At 37.0% G+C, this 22,981-nt stretch overlaps 1 protein-coding gene across 6 annotated transcripts in view; it reads right to left on the bottom strand.

Annotated features, from left to right (window-relative positions):
* Window positions 1-22,981, bottom strand: part of RNF170 (ring finger protein 170) — a 43,849-nt gene that overhangs the window by 10,860 nt on the left and 10,008 nt on the right. For all 6 annotated transcript variants that reach the window (XM_042983353.1, XM_042983352.1, XM_042983350.1 and 3 more), the window contains 3 exons: window positions 8,315-8,390; window positions 5,019-5,127; window positions 752-825 (listed from right to left, as the gene is read on the bottom strand). In XM_042983353.1, the coding sequence (XP_042839287.1) occupies window positions 752-825; window positions 5,019-5,127; window positions 8,315-8,390 (259 nt within the window). The remainder of the gene's footprint in view (window positions 1-751; window positions 826-5,018; window positions 5,128-8,314; window positions 8,391-22,981) is intronic.

Raw genomic sequence — 22,981 nt, 5'->3', positions numbered from 1 at the left:
CATACTTGAGATTCTCTCTCTCCCTCTGTGCTTCTCCTCCACTCGTGCTCTCTCTCTCTCTAAAATAAAAAAATAAAAATAAAAATAAATAAGGGGGTAACATTATAGAAGTTTGGAAAAATAGAACTACCCTATGATCCAGCATCTGCACTGCTAGGTATTTACCCAAAGGATACAAAAATACTCTAATAGCCAAATTATGGAAATAGCCCAAATGTCCATCGACTGATGAATGGATAAAGAAGATGTGGTATGTATGTACAGTGGAGTATTACTAAGCCATAATAAAAAATGAAATCTTGGCCATTTACAATGATGTGGATGGGGCTAGAAAGTATTATCTATGTGAAGTAAGTCAGTCAGAGAAAGACAAATATATGATTTCACTCATATGTGGAATTTAAGAAACAAACAAATGAGCAAAGGGGAAGAAAAAAGAGAGAGAGGCAAACCAAGAAACAGACCCTTAACTATAGAGAACAAACTGATGGTTGGGGGGGGGGGGCGGGTAGGGATGGGTTAAATACATGATGGGATTAAGGAGTGCACTTAATCCCGGATGAGCCCAGGGTGATATATCCAAGTGTTGAATCACTATATCGTACACCTGAAACTAATATTACACTATATGTTAATTAACTGGAATTTAAATAAAAACTTTAATAAAAATAATTGAAAATTTAGATACAGAAATTATAAAAATTTACAAAATAAACTAGCATAAATGATGCTTTCTGGATACAAACATTACCGTTTGTCTACAGATTGGACAACTGATTGCCCCAAGCCATGAACCATATCGCCAGTATGCAATAATGCAGGTACCTAATGAGAAAAAAAAAACATTAATACTGATGTTTTAAATTTTAAAGCCCATGAGTCCTCAGAAAGTTTCAAATTTGAAATATTTTTATAGCATCATCTTATTTTAAAATATTTTTATTTCATTTCATTTCAGGCAAATTCAAATCTGGTAATAATTCCCAGTCATTAAAAAATATTTTTATTTGAACTACCAATTAAGATAAAATTATACAATCCAAAGCAAGAATACATTAACTGCTTCAATACTGTGAGGCTTAATAGAAAATACTGCATTTCCTATGTAAAATAAATGAACATCACTGCAAATATGATCACCAACAAATCACAGCATAAATTTTCTGTTCCAAATGGTATGTATGTTACAAAAACATAGCTTCTATTTTTTTAAAAATTTAGAATGCCAAATTACAGTAGTATCAATAATAATAATAAAGTACTATGAATAAGGAACCAAAGGATACAAAAATTACATGCTATCTGACCTAATAAAGTTTATAATCTAGTTCAATAATTCAATCAACTTTTGTACTGGATAGATCTGATTTTTCTGCCTGAAGCTGTTCATGAGCAGCAAAACAACTAAACACAGCTTAAAGGAAGAGTTTATAGACCTCAAAATTAGCAGGTAAGCTAAGTGTATAAGCATTAAAGTTCAGACCAGTAACAAATGAAAAAGGAATATTTATTTTATTTTATTTTGTTTATTTATTTATGAAGAAGAAAGAGGAGGAGGAATACTTTAAAATCCTATCTGATGTTTAAGGGCCCAATTCATTTCTTCTCTGCAGGACGCCTGTTTCTCAGACCATTCAGGTCCCATTGTGAATCTGAACTAAGTGCTTCCAGTCTCACTTCTACCTCCAAGATCTTTTCTGTATTCTTTTTAAAAAATTTTTTTAAGAAGAGTTTTTTTCTAATGTTTATTGATTTTTGAGAGAGAGAGAGAGAGAGAGAGAGAAAGAGAGAGTGCGAGCAAGGGGCAGAGAGAGGGAGGGAGACACAGAATCTGAAGCAGGCTCCAGGCTCTGAGCTGTCAAGACAGAGCCCAGTGCGGGGCTTGAACTCACGAACCATGAGATCGTGACCTGAGCCGAAGTCGGATGCTTAACAGACTGAGCCACACAGGCGCCCCTGTCTTCTTATCCTTGTCTTAGCAACCTAGGTTAGCCCTTCTGCGTTCCTTATTCTGATTCTTCCAGATCAAATAAATGTCTAGAATTTGGAATAAGCAATGACAGTCAAATTGAGAAGTCCAAGGTGACATACTGAAATCAATCAGAAGGTAGTTAAATCTCAAACTATGTAATATTAACTTTAAGTACAAAAGGTATGTAGGAGAGAGAATTCTGGGATATATCAGAGAGTCATTTGTAGATGAGAAAGGATTTGAACTGAACTTTGTAGGATAGGTAAGATTTAGAAATAGAAAACAGGAGGGAGGATGCTCCAAGTTTTATGAATAGCAAAGAGCAAATACCAGAAGTAGAACTAAGTGGTATGTAAGGAGACTGGTGAGCATCCAACGGGCTAAGCAAAGGCTATCCAAATTGGACATTACAGGGGCGCCTGGGTGGCTCAGTCGGTTGAGCGTCCGACTTCGGCTCAGGTCACGATCTCGCGGTCCGTGAGTTCGAGCCCCGCGTCAGGCTCTGGGCTGATGGCTCGAAGCCTGGAGCCTGCTTCCGATTCTGTGTCTCCCTCTCTCTCTGCCCCTCCCCCATTCATGCTCTGTCTCTGTCCCAAAAATAAATAAACGTTTAAAAAAAAACAAACAAACAACAAATTGGACATTACAGTGACTGTGATGTAAAACTGGTTCAGTGATTTAAAGATGAATTTAAAAGCTAAAGAATTTTTATCTGGTATCTTTTCCTACTTTCAGAGTGCTGTGTTAGCTAATATTTATTAACTTGAGCAATCTAATTTCATATAGAAACTATATGAAAGCAAAACTTATAAATCTTGTCAGTATTAACATCTGTAATGATGCCTTAGTTTTATCTATGACCTTTTCACTCAAAAGTTCAATGTGTTTTGACATATGTTAACTTATTTAATCCCACATCTCTTTTCTACAAATTGGGGTACAGATGTCCTTGTTTTGCAAATTATGTAATGGCCACTGCCTGCACAGAAAAACTATGGTCCAGCAAATCAAACACTTCAGTTCACACACATCTGCTGTGATATGCTTAATGTTTTCCCTTTTCTTCAACCTTCCCCCTGTATAAAAAGAGAGATCCACCTAAATAAGATGGTGGGAGAGACAATGACATTAATCTGGGTCACAATCTCTCTCAATCTATTTATTTGTAAAATGGGAAAAACACCTCATAAGACTGCTGGAGAATTAAATAAAACAATGTGGGTTACAAATGCAAGTAAGATGAAGTCTGTTGCTGTTATTATTCTTAACACACTGTAAAGGAACAGAACTGTAGTTCCATATATAGGAACTAAGCTAAGGTGCTCTGGATATATACGGTATCAATATACTTGAACTACTATTCAAAGAAACACATTTCTGTTTGAGAAGCTGAGTAACAAGTTTTTTGAATCTTTGAACCTAGAGACAGTAAATAAGTGTCTAGCAAGTACAGCAGGATATCAGAAGCAATCTACCCAATTACGTCAGACCCAGAAACCAAGAACACAATACAGCCATCTTTGAATTGACTAGGTTATCCACTCAGTGAATTACCTAAGCCTGGGCTGGCAAATAGAGTTCATCTAGCCTGCCAAACCGCACTGATTCTTAACACCTGTCCAAAGTATTGGGTTAAAGGATGGCCATTTAGGCCATATCCAGACTCAGAAAGAATGTCCAATTGATGAGGAATATCTACCAGAGGTTCGAGAGGGGGAAAAGTATCTGCTTTCTCTGTGGTCATTTAATTCCCTGTAGCTGATCTTTCATAATTTTGCTGCTCATTAGCATTCCCAACAGACAAAGACACTGAAATAAGTGTTTTATAACTTGTTAGCTAATTTAGGCAAAACCTTTAGGGAAGACAATGAAATTAATGGATTATGCAATAATGGGACTGGTCAGGTATAGAAAAGGTATAGAAAATCCTGCATTGCATGATATGGATTTCAAAGTATTTATGCCATCCCTGAGAGCATAAATAATAGCACTATATACCTAATAATTCTATATAATCCCAAACAAAAGATACAATAGGGAGAAAGAAACTTAAAGGATCATTGTATGCTATATTTTAAATTAGTCTTAAAATGGAAAATGGGTACATTTTGGGAACAATTAGAACCCTATCTTGAATATAGCCATTGGAACAAGAAAGAAATGCTACAAATAAAACAACAGGTCTAGTGAATGGATAAATGGTAAGTAGAGAGTAGTTATGTAAGCCACTAATCACGTAATAGAATTGACCACAGGGTTTGAAGTAGACCTACATTTAAAATCTGGCTCTTTCTCTGGCTGGGTTACCCTTTATAAAATTTCTTAGCTCAGTTTCAGTTTCCTCATATCTGGAGTTTGACACAATGAAGTAACTTAAATGTCCAGCACATAGCAGGTATGTAGTAACTGACGCTCCTCAATCTCATAGGAGCACAATAAGCAATGACTATATGATACCTCGTTCTCTATGAAATCTTTCTGGAGGAAAGAAATGCCCAGAGGTAGAAAGCACCCCTTACTGATACTAAGTAAGTGTGAAATTGGTGTTCCCTTCTTGTCCTACTATATGCTCTGTGTTCTTATTCTCTCTTACAAACCCTCCTAAGGTCACACACACACACAACAGGCTAATGACTTTTGTGCTGACGCAGGATAAAAAGGAGGTAGGAGAGCTAAGGGAAGGTCTTGGGCAGGGTCCTTGAGAGAACCTTCCTGCCTTGGGAAGGACTACCAAAAAGTGATAAACAATGAAGGATTCAGTGAATCCCTCATGGTATTCATATACTTGAATTACCATTCAAAGAAACACATTTCTGTTTATTGAGAAGTTGAATAATTAGGTTTCTTTTAATCTTTGAGCTCACAGATACTAAATAAAAGTGGCTAACAGGATATCAGAAGCAACCTACCCCACTTGTGAAATATAAAATGTAAATTAGGAATAATTTAATAATAAACAAAAAGTAAATTAGGAATCTAGCCCATGTACATTTATGGGTCTTGGTCTAAATAGTCACTTTTACCAAATATAGTATTGTTTGCTTACCACAAAAAAGATGTCCACAGTTTGTTTCAACAGGGAAGGAGGCTTGATGTAAACAGATTGGACAATACATGTCAGTGTAGAACTGCTGTCGAGCAGCAGCAGGGGCATCCTGAGGAGAAAACAGGGATTCATAATTACACAATGCACACAGGGCTTTCAAAGTTATCTCTTAATTATACTTAAGAACACAGTCAATAGTGTATAATCCTCATCAAGTTTTAGATGTGCATTAGCTTAAAATCTTATAAGTTTGATAAAATTATGAAGCCAAATTGTTGTTTTATTAAGCTCCACGGTCTCTACCTTCCTTCCTGAGCACATTTTAAAGACAAAAACCTACATTGACTCAGGAGTTTCTCTTTCACTGTTAGAATGACTATGTTATTCTGAGAAACACAGGCTGAGCTAATGCAAAAGCTAAAGATATATCAAACGGTTTCCCAAGTAATAGCTTTTAATCATTTCTTACATCTTTTTCATTCATACATTCCTGGTAAGTGTTGCACGTGTGCCGTGCCTCACAAAGGGACCAGAATTAAACTTGCAAAGAATATTGGTCATTTTGGAAGAAGGAAATTTAATACCATTGGTACCTTGAACTTAATCTTCCACATGGTCAGATTAGTAAAATTTAATGTTCCCCAGTTACATCACTGTTATGAGATTGTAATAGGAATGTTGAATAGAATCATCACTACAAGAAGCATCCAGATATCAAAGAACCCATCAGAATGTAAGTGCTATGAAGGAGCACTTTACCTATAGGACTTGCTGCAGTGACCCAGGCACTGGAAGGAATCTAGCACAGTATGTAATGTGTATCTTTGAAGATACCTATAAAAAACTATATTCACAGCACCCAGCACACCTCTTATAAAGTAGCCAGCATTAAAAACGTCAAATACCAAAAAAAAAAAAAAAAAAAAAAAAAATTATAGAATTCACTAAATATGAACTATTCTTAGTTGTAAACCAAATCAAAGATTTTTGTCACCTGGGTGCCTGGGTGGCTCAGTTGGTTGAGCATCCGACTTTGGCTCAGGTCATGATCTCACAGTTTGTGAGTTTGAGCCCTGCGTCAGGCTCTGTGCTGACAGCTGGGAGCCGGGAGCCTGCTTCAGATTCTGTGTCTCCTTCTCTCTCTGCCCCTCCCCCACTTGTGCTCTCTCAAAAATAAATAAACGTAAAAAAAAAAAAAAAAGATTTGTCACCTAAAACTAATAAACATAACCAAAATCTCCTATTTCTTACCAGTCCTAAAATACTAGAATATTCTATAAGCTACGGTCACACCTTGATGTTATAGTCTTTTATATTATTTAAAACAGAAAAACAGAAAAACACATAGCACTTAATTAAGTCTCCCTCTCTACCTTTTATCTTATTATTCTTTGTAAATTAACTAAAACAAAACAAAAACAATTACCAGTTACCAGTGCTGTCCAACAAAACTTTTTGCAGTAATGGATATCTCCTTTATATCTTTGAGTATTGAGTCCTTGAAAGGTGACTAGTGTAATTAAAACATACTGAAATTTAAATTGTATTTAATTTTGGTCAATTTAAAATTAAATGGCTACATATGGGTAGTTGTTACTATACAGACCCGCACAGGAAGGGCTAAGTCACTAGCTTTATTCTAACGAAAGCTACATGCCATGTGTGAGGCAGGTGAACTGGAAAGTGGTGCAAAGAAATCTGGAATATCCAGCTCAGTGTAGGACTTCTGGATAGCCAGATCTATTCATGTAATTCCAGTGTGCATTTAAGTAAATCTTAGTGATCTAACATGTTAGATGGGAATGATACTTGTTGCCTTACTTGTGTTTGCAGATTAAATAAGATAGTTGTAATGTGAAAGCACTCTGTAAATTATAAAACACTATCCCAGCATGAATTATTAATAACAACAGCCCTTGAACAGAGTACTATTAACATGCTTAAGCTATTTTTACATCAGTGAATTGAAATTTTATGAAGGCAGGAATTCTTGTTTGTTTAGCTCACAACTGAATCCTCAATGCCCACAACAATGTCTGACATATGGTAGATGTTTAATAAATATTTGGTGAATGGATAAATTATAAAACCCTCTTCGGAATTAAAATTTAATTGGTGGGAAATCAATTTTTAAGAGTTTTTGTTTTTTTGATATTAGCTATCTTGACATACAGGTGTATAATATCCTACTTATTCCAGCCTTCATGAAATACATTTCTGGTTCGTAGAGAGTCCATTTGGTTAAAAGCAAAGAAGAGGCAGAAAAGTTTTATTTTTTTGCCTAACTAGTTTTATTAACTTTGACCACTGAAGAAAAAGAAGAGGAAAAAAAAAAAAGCCACCCCTTACAGTCATTTCTTTGTAGGTCTTAGATGTTAGAAAAATAGCTTATCTAGGGTGCCTGGGTGGCTCAGTCAGTTAAGCATCTCACTCATTTCAGCTCAGGTCATGATCTCATGGTTTGTGAGACTGAGCCCCTTGTCAGGCTCTGTGCTGACCGCATGGGGCCTCCTTGGGATTCTCTCTCCCTCTCTGACCCTCCTTTGCTTGCATGTGCACATGTGGTCTCTCTCTCAAAATAAATAAATAAACTTAAAAAAGAAAAATAGTTTTTCCATTACATTTCATTAAAGCCAATTAGATAGTTATTATTTCCTCACAAATAACTAATAGGAAAACTGCTGGGTTTTTTTTGTTGTTGTTGTTTTTTTAATGTTTATTTTTGAGAGTGAGAGTGTAAGCAGGGGAGGGGCAGAGACACAGGAAGACAGAGAATCCAAAGTGGGCTCCAAGTTGTCAGGGCAAAGACTATGTGGGGCTTGAACCCACAAACTGTGAGATCATGACCTGAGGCAAGGTCTGATGCCCAACTGAGCCACCCACACACCCCAGAAAACTGCTGTTTTTAAAGCAGTTTTGGGGCGTCTGGGTGGCTCAGTTGGTTAAGTGTCCAAGTCTTGATTTCGGCTCAAGTCATGATCTCACAGGTTCAGGAGTTCTAGCCCCACATCCAGCTTCCACTGAAAATGTGGAGCCTGCTTGGTATTCCCTCTCTCTCCCTCTCTCTCTCAGAATAAACAAACAAACATGCACATGAAAACATTTGAATAGTTAAAACTAGTCATTTGCCTAATCTGAAAATATACAATCAACAGAATCACTTAAATTAGTAAAGCAGGAAAACACCCCATGTTTCCAAACAGTAATTTATTGTTTCATCACCATTTCATATGTAAGGAGAATAGCAACATCTACCCCTTACATAAATACACATATTTATATAATAGCAATAGTACCTGTTCTGTTTGAAGTTGCTCCCGAAGCACCCTTACTAATTCTTGGTTTTCTGGGTGAATGTTTTGATGGGCGTTTCTGTTAAATAAAATATAATAAGCTTTGAATACAAAATATTGCCAGATGAATCCGTTTTCTTTATGGGTCTAATTTTCAACCAAGAACTTCATAAACGTAAATGATGGCACACAACTGTACTCCAATTCCAGGACTGAACATTCCAGGCTACTCTGTGAGGCGTTCTAAGGTTACCGAATACAGCTGATTTCAGGTTCAGCTGGCAAATGATGAAATCCAGAGGCCTAGCACCTTGTAGATTTGATGTAACTGCAGGTTTACAAATCATCTGAAGAACGATTAACACGTTTATTTCTTCTGCAAAATTCCTTCAAAATAAACTATATAATTCTAGATATTATTATGCATTTGAACACTTTTGCATATCTAATTAGATCTTTCTCCCATAGAGCTTTTCACAGATCTTCATAGAGCTTTTATGAGGAAAGGGGGACAATACAACAGAAAATAAAACTATGTCATACAGAAAAACCCAGACGTAACATACCACTTATACCTTAACATTAACAATTAAAAGGGAGATTCAAAGGCAAGAATTTAGTGGCTGATACACAAGGATGAGATAAGGTATGTGGGTATTGGAAATTGGAAGGGGTGGTTTAGGTTGGCAGGGTGGGGTTGAAGATTTACATCTGAATCACAGCTTAATTCCATTTGGCTGTAACAGTTTCTTCTAAACTTAAACATTTTTTAACAGCAATATTTTAAGTCCACAAAATCCCAGTGTTACTTTATATAAGAGCCTTTATTTCCTGGGTGAGCTAATACCCAACAGTGATAAAAACTCTAAATCAATAACTTAATGGGACATGGAAATCTTTTTAAAATACATCTTACGATTATTCAATTTTTAGTAAAAAATCCAAATTTTAGGAAAAAAGCTGGCAAAAAAGAACCATTAGTTTTGAAGAACATTAAAAAAGTCAAATTTCTTTTTTGTTTTAATTTTTTTAATGTTTATTTATTTTTGAGATAGACAGAGTGTGAGCAGGGGAGGGACAGAGAGGGAGACCCAGAATCCGAAGCAGGCTCTAGGCTCTGAACTGTCAGCACAGGGCCCGATGGGGGCCCCACGAACCGCGAGATCAGGACCTGAGCCGAAGTCGGACACTTAACCAACTGAGCCACCCAGGAGCCCCCAAAAAAGTCAAATTTCTAATCAGAAACTAAACATAAATGTAATAAAGCTACTTGAACTGTTTAAACATCTTAAATTCTGGTAGATTATTTATTTTAAATATTACCTTTTTATGACTGAATAACGATCTCTGTGGTGGAAACAATCTATCCGGAACAGCACAAGGAACCATCTCATTTAAGTATCAATAACTACCTACCTAAACAGCATTTCTCTGTTCTTTGACAGTGGAAAACCATTCCCTTCTCCTTGAAAGAAAGACAGTTACTACTTTTCAGAGTACACATATAAACCATGTAACTGGAAGGTCTTTCTTTTGGTTTCTTTCCATAAAAGAAAAGATACAAGATTGTAAAATCTAGTAGTAGAATGTTAGAAAAGTCAAAGTATAACCAAAGAACAAGACAAACAGCCTGAGATGTTGAACGAAGCCTGTAGTTTAGGCAATTAAATGGGATTAGCAACTGTGAGTCCAGAACCAAAAATCTAGAAAATAATGGGATAATTAAGACAGACTGAAAGTGAGATTAGAAAACCTCAAGATGTGATCACTTCAGCGATGAGAAAATGACAGCATTTGACACTAGGTCTAAAGATGCCGAGGAAAACAATGGCTCTAATACAGAAACAAAATATATCATTTACCAATGATTTATGGTCCTTTGTTATTCATGAAAGGAGAAACCAAAATTATCAAACCAGTTATGTGGCTCTGGAAAGAAGTCAGGAATCTCTGATAAGAGGAAATAAATGATATCCAAACTCTGGGTCAAGAAACAATGTCTGAATCAAAGTTCACAAATGTGCAAGAGCAAATCTGTGGTTTATAGGTTAAACTGCTTACCAAACCCTTTGCACTGGTTTTTAGTATGTCAACAAATGGCAGCTATTCATAACAGCTTAAGAAGGGAGGACAAAAAGATTTAGAAAGAAATATATTATAACTGTAATACACTGCTGAAGGAAATTAAAGAAGACATAAATAAATAGAAAGACATCTGTGTTCATAGACTAGAAGACTTAATATTTTTAAGATGTCAGTACTACCCAAAGTGACCTATTTACAGATTCAATGCAATCCCTGTCACATCCCAACAGGATTCTTTGCAATATAGAAAAACCCAGATCTCAGGAAGATGGCAGAGTAGGAGGATCCTGAATTCACCTCCTCCTATGGACACATCAAGGCAACAACTACATACAATAATACAATTCACTCTGGAACTGAACTGACTGGCAGAACAGCTCCTCCACAGCTAAAGATATAAAGAGAAGTCCACATCAAGAAGGGTAAGGGCAGAGATGTGGTCAAGAACCAAACCCTCTACACAGTATCCCACAAGTGGGAGGGATATCACAGGCATGAAGGTCAACTCTGAAAAGGGAGATAAAGCTTAACATTGGGCATCCCCAGCCTTGGGGAACTGCACTGCATTCGGCCTATGTAGCCAGATGTTTATGGGAGACAGTTCTGATACTCTCTTTCTACCTTGCTAACCTTGTTAGTCCTGCTCGCCCCATCCCAGCATTCACCTGTGGAACTGCCCCACCCAATCATTCTACCCTGGCAGGCACCCTTTCAAAGTGGTTCCTGCCCTGGTGCACCCAGCAAGCAGTCCTGGCTAGAACTGGCATCTGCTCCAAAGCAATTCCTGCCCCAGAGAGGGAGGAGAGCCAGCCCTGCACACCAGCATGGCTGCAGCAGATGTGGCTAGGACGCTCAGCCGGTGGTGCAGGAACCAGCCCCACCCACCATAGCAGCAGCAACACACATGCCCAGGCACAACCAGATAGCACCTGCAGCCTACAGAAAGGACACCATTGGAGCACCTGGTTCTAGTGATGGAGGTATGGGGGGTGGGATTGTGCTACTGGGCCCCAAAGCACACCTTCTACAGAAGGCCAATATCTTCAAGACTAGGAGACCTAGCTGACATACCTAATACATAGAAACAAACAGAGAATCAGAAAAAATGAGGGACGGAAGATTATGTTCCAACCAAAAGAACAAAACCAAACTGGAGAAAAAAGAATTAAACAAAACAGAGATTAAATAGTCTACATGATTAAGAGTTCAAAATAATGGTCATAAACATTTTCACTGTACTTGGGAGAAGAGTAGATGAACTCAGTGAGAACATTACAAAGAGAAAACATAAAAAAAGAACCAATCAAAGCTGAAAAAAATACAGTAAGTGCAATCAAAAATACACTAGAGGGAATCAACAACAGAAGAGAGGATACAGAAGAACAATTCAACGAATGGAACACAAGGTAGGGGAAAGCATCCAAGCTGAACAGAAAAAAAGGATTTTTTAAAAAATGAGGATAGGTTAAAGGATCTTTATGACAATATCAAGCATACTAATATTCACAATTATGGGGCGATCCAGAGGCAGAAGAAAAATAGAAAGGGGCAGAAAACTTACTTAAGAGATAATAGCTGAAAACTTCCCTAAACTGGGGAAAGAAACAGATATCCAGGCCTAGGAAGCACAGAGAATCCCCAAAAATATGAACCCATAGCAGTCCACACCAAGACACATAATTAAAATGCCAAAAATTAAAGATAAAGAGAGAATCATAGAAACAGCAAGAAAAAATAAAATAGTTATATACAAGGGAAACCCCATAAAGTTATCAGCTGGTTTTTCACAGAAACTTTGCAGGCCAAAAAAGGTCTGGTATGATATATTCAAACTCTAAAAAGAAAAAGCCTATAACCAAGATTACTCTATTTGCCAGAGTTGTCATTCAGAATTGAAGGAGATATAAAGAGCTTCCCAGACAAACAAAAGTTAAAAGAGTTCATCACCACTAAACCAGCCTTATAAGAAATGTTAAATGAAACTTTAAGCAGGGGGAAAGAAAAAAGTCAAAACTATAACAACATTATGAAAGGAAAACATTTCACTGGTAAAAGCAAACATACAGTAAAGTTAGTAGATCGTTCTTTTATAAAACTGCTATGAAGGTTAAAATACAAAAGTAGTAAAATCAATTATATCTACAAAAACTAGTTGAGATACGCACGTGCACACACGACAGGGGTGCCTGGCTGACTCAGTTGGTAGAGCATATGAATCTTGATCTAGGGTTGTGAGTTCAAGACCCACATTGGGTGTAGAGCTAACTCAAAAAAAAAAAAAAAAAAAAAGATACACAAAATAGAAAGATGCAAAATATGACATCATATACATAAAACATGCAGGGAAGGAACAAACATGTATTGCTTTCAGAATATTTTCGATCTTAAACAACCTTCCACTTAATGTAGACTGTTATATATACATAGGATATTACATATGAATCTCACGGTAACCACAAACCAAAATCCGACAATAGACACACAAATAATAAAGAGAAAGTAATACAAGTAAACACTAAAAAAAGTAATCAAATAACAAGGGAAGAGAGCAAAAGAAAAAGAAGGAAAAGAGAACAACAAAAACCAGAGAATAGCTGACAAAATGGCAATAACTTCATACCTATCAATACTCACTTTTTATTATTTTTTCATCATAGTAAGTGCACTTTTTAATCCCTATCAGCTAATTCACCCTTCTCCCCACCAATCTCCCCTCTGATAACCGTAAGTTTGTTCTCTATAGTTTTGTCTTTCTCATTCTTTTTTCCTTGCTCATTTGTTCTGTTTCTTAAATTCCATATATGAATGAGACCATATGGTATTTGTCTTTCTCCAACTTATTTCACTCAGCATTACACTTTCTAGCTCTCTCCATATTGTTGCAAATGACAAGATTTCATTCTTTTTTATGGCTGAATAATATTCCACTGCATTTGTTTTTTTTTTTATTTTTTTTTTAAAATTTTTTTTTCAACGTTTTTTAATTTATTTTTGGGACAGAGAGAGACAGAGCATGAACGGGGGAGGGGCAGAGAGAGAGGGAGACACAGAATCGGAAACAGGCTCCAGGCTCCGAGCCATCAGCCCAGAGCCTGACGCAGGGCTCGAACTCACGGACCGCGAGATCGTGACCTGGCTGAAGTCGGACGCTTAACCGACTGCGCCACCCAGGCGCCCCTCCACTGCATTTGTATACCACATCTTTTTATCCATTCATCTATAGATGGACACTTGGTGGGGGCACCTGGGTGGCTCAGTCAGTTGAGCATCCAACTTCAGCTCAGGTCATGATCTCACAGCCTGTGAGTTCGAGCCCCGCGTCAGGCTCTGTGCTGACAGCTCAGAGCCTGGAGCCTGCTTTGGATTCTGTGTCTCCCTCTCTCTCTGCCCCTCCCTTGCTCATGCTCAGTCTCTCTGTCAAAAATAAATAAACATTAAAAAAAAATTATAGATGGACACCTGGCTGCTTCATAATTTGGCTATTGTAAATAATACTGCAAATAAACACAGGGGTGTATGTATCCTGTTCATTAGTGTTTTTGTATTTTGGGGATAAATACCCAGTAGAGTGATTACTGAATTACAGAGTAGTTCTATTTTAAATCTTTTGAGGAACCTCCATACTGTTTTCCATAGTGGCTGTACCAGTTTGCATTCCCACCAACAGTGAACAAAGACCCTTTTTCTCCACATCCTTGCCAGAACTTGTTGTTTCCTATGTTTTTGATTTTAGCCATTCTGACTGGTGTGAGGTGATATCTCATTATAGCTTTGATTTGTATTTCCTCGATGATGAGTGATGTGGATCATCTTTTCATGTGCCTGTTGGTCTCTGTATGTCTTCTTTGGAGTAAATCTATTCATGTCTTCTGCCCATTTTGTAATTGGATTATTTGTTGTTGTTGTTGTTGTTTTTAATTTTTTAATGCTTATTTATTTTTGAGAGAAAGAGAAAGAACGTGAGCAGGGGAGGGGCAGAGAGAGGGAGACACAGAATCTGAAAGAGGCTCCAGGATCTGAGGTGTCAGCACAGAGCCTGACACAGGGTATGAACCCATGAACTGTGAGATCATGACCTGAGCTGCAGTCCGACGCTCAACTGAGCCACCCAGGTGCCCCTATTTTTTTGGTATTGAGTTGTATAAGTTCTTTATATATATTTTGGATACTAACCCCTTACTGGATATATCATTTGCAAATATCTTCTCCCATTCAATAGGTTGTCTTTTTGTTTTGTTGACTGTTTCCTTTGCTGTGCAGAAGGTTTTTATTTTGAGGTAGTCCCAATAGTTTAGTTTTGCTTTTATTTCCCTTGCCTTAGGAGACATATTTAGAAAAATGTTACTACAGCTGATGTAAGAGAAATAGCTTCCTGTGCTCTCTTCTAGAATTTTTATGGTTTCAGGTCTCACATTCAGTTCTTTAATCCATTTTGAGGAAACTCTCATAAACAAGCTAATGTTACACATACAGAAACTAGAAAAAGAATGAACAAGGTCAAAAATTAGTAGAAGGAGGGAAATAATAAAGATCAAAGTAGAAATAAATGAAATAGAGACTCAAAAAAAAATAGATCAGTGAACCTAAAAGCTAGTTCTTTCAAAAGATAAACAAAATTAATAAATCTTAGCCAGACTCGTCAAGAAAAAAAGACAGAGAACTCAAATAAATAAAATTAGAAAGAGAAGTTACAACCAACATTACAGAAATACAAAAGACTGTAAAATATTATAAAAAATTATATGCCAACTAAATTGACAACATAGAAGTGGATAAACTGCTTATAAATATACAATTTTCCAAAACTGAATCAAGAAAAAAAGGAAAATCTGAACAAACCAATTACTAATAACAAAATTGAATCATAATCAAAAAACAACCAAGAAAGAAAAGTCCAGGACTAGAAGGTTTCACAGATGAATTCTACCAAACACTTAAAGAAGAGTTAATACTTATCTTTCTTGAACTACTTTAAAAATATAAAAGAGAAAGAAATGCTTCCAAATTTATTCTATGAGGCCATCATTATCCTGATACCAAAACTGAACACAGATACAATAAAAAAAAGGGAGAGAAATTACAGACCAATACTCAACAAAATATTAGCAAACCATATTCAGCAATACATTAAATGGTTCATTCACCATGATCAAGTTGGATTTATTCCAGGAATACAAGGATAGTTCGATATCCATTACTCCATCAACATGATACACTACATTAACTAAATGAAGGATATAATTCATATGATCACCTCAATAAATGTAGAAAAACATTTGACAAAAGTCAATATACATTCATGATAAAAACTTTCAATAAGGTGTGTTTAGAGGACACATACCTCAACATAATAAAGGACATAGATAAAAAACCCATAGTTAACATCATAGTGAATAGTTAAAAGTGGAAAGCTTTCCTTTAAGAGCAGGAACAAAACAAGGATGCCTATCCTTGCCACTTTTATTCAACACATTACTAAAATCCTAGTCACAGCAATCAAAGAAGAAATGAAAGGCATCCAAATTGGTAAGGAAAAGGTAAAATGGTCACTATCTGCAGATGACATGATACTACATGTTGAAAACCCTAAAGACTCCACCAAAAATTATTAGAATAAGTGAATTCAGTAATGTTGCAAGATACCGAATATATAAAAATCTGTTCCATCTCTATACATTAATAAAGAAATAGCAGAGGGGCACCTGGGTGGCTTAGTTGATTGAGTGTCTGACTTTGGCTCAAGTTATGATCTCCTGGTTCATGAATTTGAGCTCCATATCAGGCTCGCTGCTGTCAGCACAGAGCCCATTTCAGATCCTCTGTCCCCTCTCTCTGCCCCTCCCCTGCTTGTGCCCACTCTCTCTCTCTCAAAAATAAATAAACATTAAACAAAAAGTAGCAGAAAGAGAAATTAAGAAAACAATCCCATTCACAATTGTACTGAAAAGAATAAAACACCTAGGGATAAATTTAACAAAGGAGATTAAAGACCTGTACTTTGAAAACTATAACATACCAATGAAATAAACTGAAGACAACACAAATGAAAAGATATAACATGCTCATGGGCTCAAAGAATTCACATTGTTAAAATGTCCATAATACTAAAAGCAATTTACAGACTCAATGTAATCCCTATGAAAATACCAACAGCAGTTTTCACAGAACTAGAACAAATAATGTCCATAATTTGTATGGAACCACAAAAGATCCTGAAGAGCCAAAGAAAGAAGAACAAAACTGGAGGTATCACAATCCCAGTTGTCAAGATATACTACATAGCTATAGGAATCAAAGCAGTATAGTACTGGCACAAAAGTAGATACATCAATAGAACAGAGAGCCCAGAAATTAACCCATGCTTATATGGTCAATTAATTTACAACAAAGGAAGCAAGAATATACAATGGGGGAAAAGGCAATCTCTTCATTAATGGTGTTGGGAAAACTGGACACCTGCATGCAAAAGAATGAAACTGGACCACTTTCATATACTTTTATACACAATGGTAAATTCAAAATGGATTAAAGACCTAAAGTAGAGCATGAAACTATAGAACTCCTAGGAGAAAACACAGGCAGTAAACTCTTGGGCATCAGCCTTAACAATATTTTTTCTGGTCCTCTCTCCTCAAGCAAGGGAAACAAAAGCAAAAATACACTATTGAGACTGAATCAAACTAAAAAGCTTTGGTACAGCAAAGGATACTATCCACAAAGCAATAAGGTGATATATTGAACAGGAGAAGACAATTGCAAATGATAATAGCCACCAAGGGGTTGATATCCAAAATATATAAGGAACTCATACAATTCAGCACCCAAAAAACCCCACAAATAATCCGATTAATAAATGGTAAGAGAACCTGAAAAGATGTTTCCCAAAGAATACATACAGATGGACAACAAACACATGAAAAGATGCTCAGTGTCACTAACCATCAGGGAAATACAAATTAAAACCACAATGAGATATTACCTTACACCTGTCACAATGGCTATTACCAAAAAAACAAGACATGGTAAGTGCTGGCCAGAATGTAGAGAAAAGCAAACCTTTGTGAACTATTGGTAGGAATGTAAATTGGTACCACTGTGGAAAACCAAGTGGCAATTCCTTAAAAAATTAAAAATAGAAATATCATACAATCTAGTAATTCTACTTCAGGGGATTTACCCAAAGAAAATGAAAACGCTAATTTGAAAAGATATATGCACCCCTATATTTACTGCAGCATTATTTACAATAGACAAGATATGGAAACAACCTAATTGTCCTCTGACAGATGAACTGATAAAGAAGATGTAATATATGTACACAATGCAATATTACTCAGCATAAGAAAGAATGAAATCTAAGGGCACCTGGGTGGCTCAATCGGTTGAGCGTCCAACTTTGGCTTAGGTCATGGTCTCACAGTTTGTGAATCTGAGCCTCACATTGGGCTCATTGCTGTCAATGTGAAGCCCACTTCAGATCCTCTATCCCCCTCTCTCTGCCCCTCCCCCACTTGTGCACCCGCTCTCTCTCTCAAAAATAAATAAACATGAAAAAAATATTTTAAAAGAATGAAATCTAGGGGAAGGAGGACGAAAGAATGAAATCTTGCCATTCATGACAACGTGGATGGACCTAGTTGGTATTATGCTAAATGAAAGTAAGTCAGATAAAGACAAAAACGCCATATGATTTTATTTATATCTGGAATCTAAAAAACAAAACAAATGAGCAAACGAAAAAAACAGAAGCAGACTCATAAATACAGAAAACAAATTGGTGGTTATAAGAGGGGAAGGGGATGAGCAAAATAGGTGAAGGGGATTAAAAGGTACAAATGTCCAATTATAAAATAAATAAATCACAACAGTGATTAAATACAAAATAGGAAATACAGTGAATAATTTTTTATGTTGACAGATGGTTACTATACTCATTGTGGTAAGCATTTGGTAATGTTTATAATTACCTAATTACCATGTTATACACCTGAAACTAATGTTGCATGTCAATTATACTGCAATTAAAAATAAAAATTGAGGGGCACCTAGGTGGCTCAGTTGGTTAAACATCTGGCTCATGGTTTTGGCTCAGGTAATGATCTCACTGTCCGTGAGTTTGAGCCCTGTATCGGGCTCTGTGCTGACATTGCGGAGCCTGCTTTGGATTCTGTGTCCCTCTCTCTGTGCTCCTCCCCCACTAGCTCTCTATCTCTCTCTCAAAATAAATAAAAAATTAACTTACAAAAAAAAAACATTTAAAAGAAATAAAAATTGGAAAAAAAAATCATCAACTCTAAAAAAAAAAGAAAGAAAACTCCTAATGGGGCTCCTGGATGGCTCAGTCAGTTAAGTGTCCAACTTCCACTCAGGTCATGATCTCAGGGTTAGTGAGTTCAAGCCCCACATTGGGCTCTGTGCTGACAGCTCAAAGCCTGAAGCCTGCTTCAGATTCTGTGTCTCCCTCTCTCTCTGCCCCTGTCCCGCTCACACTCTGTCTCTCTCTTTCTCAAAAATAAATAAACATTAAAAAAAATTTTTTTTAATAAAAATTTGTATGTTACGTCAATGGATCCCAACTAGCCAAAACAATCTTGAAACAGAGTGAAGTTATAAGACACACACTTTCTGATTTCAAAACTTACTACAAAGCTATACTAATCAAAATGGTATGGTACTGACATAAGGACAAACATATAATAATGGAATAAAACACAGAGTCCAGAAATAAACTCATATAAATGGTCAAACTATTTTTGGTAAGGATGCCAAGACCCTTCAGTGGGGTAAGGGTGGTCTTTTCAACAAATGATACTAGGAAAACTGGATATCCACATGCAAAAGAATGAAGATGGATCCTTACCTTCTACCATACACAAAAATTAACTCAAAATGAATCAAAGAGCTAAAACTGTAAAAATCTTAGAAGAAAACACAGGGGAAGATCTTTGTGACCTTAGATTTGTCAATAATTACTTAAATATGACACCAACAACACAGGCATCAAGAGAAAAAACAGAAAAATTGGGCTTTACCAAAGTAGTGCACCATAAAGAGAGTAAAGGGGTGCCTGGGTGGCTCAGTTGGCTGAGTGTCCGACCCTTAATTTTGGCTCAGGTCATGATCTCATGGTTCATGGGACTGAGCCCTGCATTGGGCTCTACGCACTGAGAGTGCGGACCCTGCCTGGGATTCTCTGTCTCCCTCTCTCTCTGCCCCGCCCTCTGTTCCCACTCTCTCTCTCTCAAAATAAATAAACACTTTTTTAAAAAAAGAGAGGGGGACACCTGGGTGGCTCAGTTGGTTGAGCATCTGATTTTGGCCAGGTCATGATCTCAGGGCTCATGAGCTTGGGTGCTGCATCAGGCTTGCTGCTGTTAGCATAGAGCCCACTTCAGATCCTCTGTCACCCTCTCTCTCTGCCCCTCACTTACTCTCTCTCTCTCTGAAAACTAAAAAAACACTTAAAAAAAGAGTAAAAAGGGGCACCTGGGTGGCTCAGTCGGTTGAGCGTCTGACTTTAGCTCAGGTCATGATCTCACAGCTCCTGAGTTCGAGCCCCATGTCAGGCTCTATGCTGACAGCTCAAAGCCTGGAGCCTGCTTCAGATTCTGTGTCTCCCTCTCTCTCTGCCCCTAACCCACTCACATTCTGCCTCTGTCTCTCTCAAAAATAAACATTAAAAAAAATTTTTTTTTAATAAAAATAAAAAAGAGTAAGACAACACACAGAATCGAAGAAAGCATCTGTAAATCATATAGTTGGTATGTGATTAATGCCATAATATATCAAGAACTCTCACAACTTTTGTGTCAACTATACTTCGATTAAAAAAAACAACAACAAACAACTCTCAGAGGGCAACTGGTTAGCTCAGTTGAGACAGCATAAGACTTGATCTTGGGGTCTTGACTTCAAGCCCCACATTGTGTGGACAATCTATTAAAAAAGATTCTCATTACTCGAAACAAAAAGCAAGCACCCAATTCAAAGATGAGAAAAGAATCTGAATAGACTTCTCTTCAAAGAAGATACACAAATAGCCAATAAGTAAATGAAATGATGATCAACATCATGAATGAAATGCCAAATCAAAGCTCCAATGAGACACTACTTCATACCCATTTGGATGACAATTATAAAAAAAAAAAAAAATAGAAGGTATCAAGTGTTGGTACAGATATAGAGCAATCAGGGGCACCTGGGTGGCTAAGTCAGTTAGCATCTGACTTCAGCTCAGGTAACGATCTCATGGTTCGTGGGTTTGAGTCCCGTGTTGGGCTCTGCACTGACAGAGCTGAGCCTGCTTGGGATTCTCTCTCCCTCTCTCTCTCTGCCCCTCCCCAACTTGCTCTTTCTCTCTCTCTCAAAATAAATAGACTTAAAAAAAAAAAAGAGAGAGATACAGAGAAATCAGAACCATTGTGCACGGCTGGTGGGAATGTAAAATGGGCCAGCTAGTGTGAAAAACAGTTTCCTCAAAAAGTTGAAATAGAATTACCATATGATCCAGCAATTCCAATTAAAAGCATTTGACAGACCCAAATGTCTATCAAAAATAAATGGGTAAACAAAATGTGGCATATACATATGGTGGAATATTATTCAGGCATAAAAAGAAATGATATTCTGATACATGCTAGAATGTAGATGGACCTTGAAAGCATCATGCTAAGTGAAATAAGCCAGATACAACTGGGCAATTATTTTATGATTCCACTTTATGAGATTCCTAGAACTGGCTAATTCATTGAGATACAAGATAGAATAGAGGTTACCAGGGCTTAGGAGGAGGTAGAATGGGCAGTTATTGTTTAATTGGCATAGTTTCCGTTTAGGAGAAGATAGTTCTGGAAATAGATAGTGGTGATGGTTATGCAACATTGTGAATGTACTTAATGCCACTGAACTGTACACTTAAAGTAGTAAATTTTATGCTGTTTATTTTACCACAATACAAAAAAATTATGACTCAAAACATCAAAGAAATTACAGAAAAGAGACAAAAGTTTCCTTTGAATTATAAACTACACATGCTACCCCTCTCCCAACTCATCACTAATTGATAACTGCAGTTGAAGTAACAGGATTACAAATGCCAAGTGAATTTGAATCTGAAGAGCTGGACAGAAACTTAAACTGACCTCCCACTCAATCAGATGACAGATTCAAGACAATGTCTAAATAATGGAGCTCCTTACATAATTTGAAAAGTGACTTAGGCTGATCCAAAATCTATCATTTATCTTTACTTACTGGTCTTAGTTCTGTCAATGAAGCCACATGGAATAAATCTAATTCTTCTTCAATAAAACAAGCACTGATCAGGGCACTTTGGTGGCTCATTTGGTTAAGTGTCCCACTTTCGGTTTCAGCTCAGGTCAAGATCTCATGCTTTCATGAATTCGGGCCCCATCCCCTACTTGGGATTCTCTCTGCCCCCCCCCCCTTGCCCCTCCCCCACTTGCACTGTCTTTCTCAAAATAAATAAAAAACTAAAAAAAAAAAAAAGCCCTGATCATTTTTTTTTTTTTTTAACGTTTATTTATTTTTGAGACAGAGAGAGACAGAGCATGAACAGGGGAGGAGCAGAGAGAGAGGGAGACACAGAATCTGAAACAGGCTCCAGGCTCTGAGCAGTCAGCACAGAGCCCGACGCGGGGCTTGAACTCACGGACCGCGAGATCGTGACCTGAGCCGAAGTCGGACGCTTAACCGACCAAGCCACCCAGGCGCCCCACCCTGATCATTTTTAAAGACAACTTTTATGTCCAACAGTATTTTCCACTAAGCTAGATATCCCCAGTCCCTTCAAGCATTCTATATGGTTTCTATAGCTTTATCCATTCTGAAAACTTCCCCTGAAATGTTTACCGGTTTAAAATTATTCACCCCCCCAAACATAAAATTAAATTAAATTAAAATAAAATAATTCACCCAAACTGTATATAAGCCAAATGTGACCTCTTCCTGGTTATTTTGATTACTGCAGCCTAATACTGTTAAGTTTTTGACATCTCCAACACACAATTTTATATATTAAATATAAAACTTTTAGTTTGGGCTTCATATCTTCCCAGTCTGTGGGGAAAACACTCTTATTATATAAGTAATAAATACCCATAGTAGGGAAATTAGAAAAAAAAATAAGGGGAAAAATATTTTAAAATAAAATTAATTTTATCAAAAATAATTTTTAGACAGTATGGTTTACTTAACTTATGGTTTTGTGATGTCTTTTAAATTTTTTTGCTTTTAGAGAGAGCGCAAGTGGAAGAGAGGGGCAAAGGGGGAAGGGGAGGGGAGAGACAGAGAAAGAGAGAGAGACAGAGAGACAGAGAGACAGAGAGAGAGAGAGAATGAATCTTAACCAGCCTCCATGTTCAGTACAGAGCCCACTGCAGGGCTTAATCCCTTGATCCTGGGATCACAACCTGAACTGAGATCAAGAGTTGGATGCTTAACCAACTGAGCCATCCAGGCATGTCATGATGTATCTTTCAATCAACAATTCTCACTCAACAATTTATCATGGATACTTCAACTTGACAAAGTTCTATCTTCATCCCATTCTTAATAAAAAGCAGA

This window comes from Panthera tigris, chromosome B1 (assembly GCF_018350195.1).
Source record: "Panthera tigris isolate Pti1 chromosome B1, P.tigris_Pti1_mat1.1, whole genome shotgun sequence".
Classification (NCBI taxonomy): domain Eukaryota; kingdom Metazoa; phylum Chordata; class Mammalia; order Carnivora; family Felidae; genus Panthera; species Panthera tigris.
The sequence above is the reverse complement of the archived record's forward strand: the minus strand, read 5'-3'. Positions and strand labels throughout refer to the sequence as shown.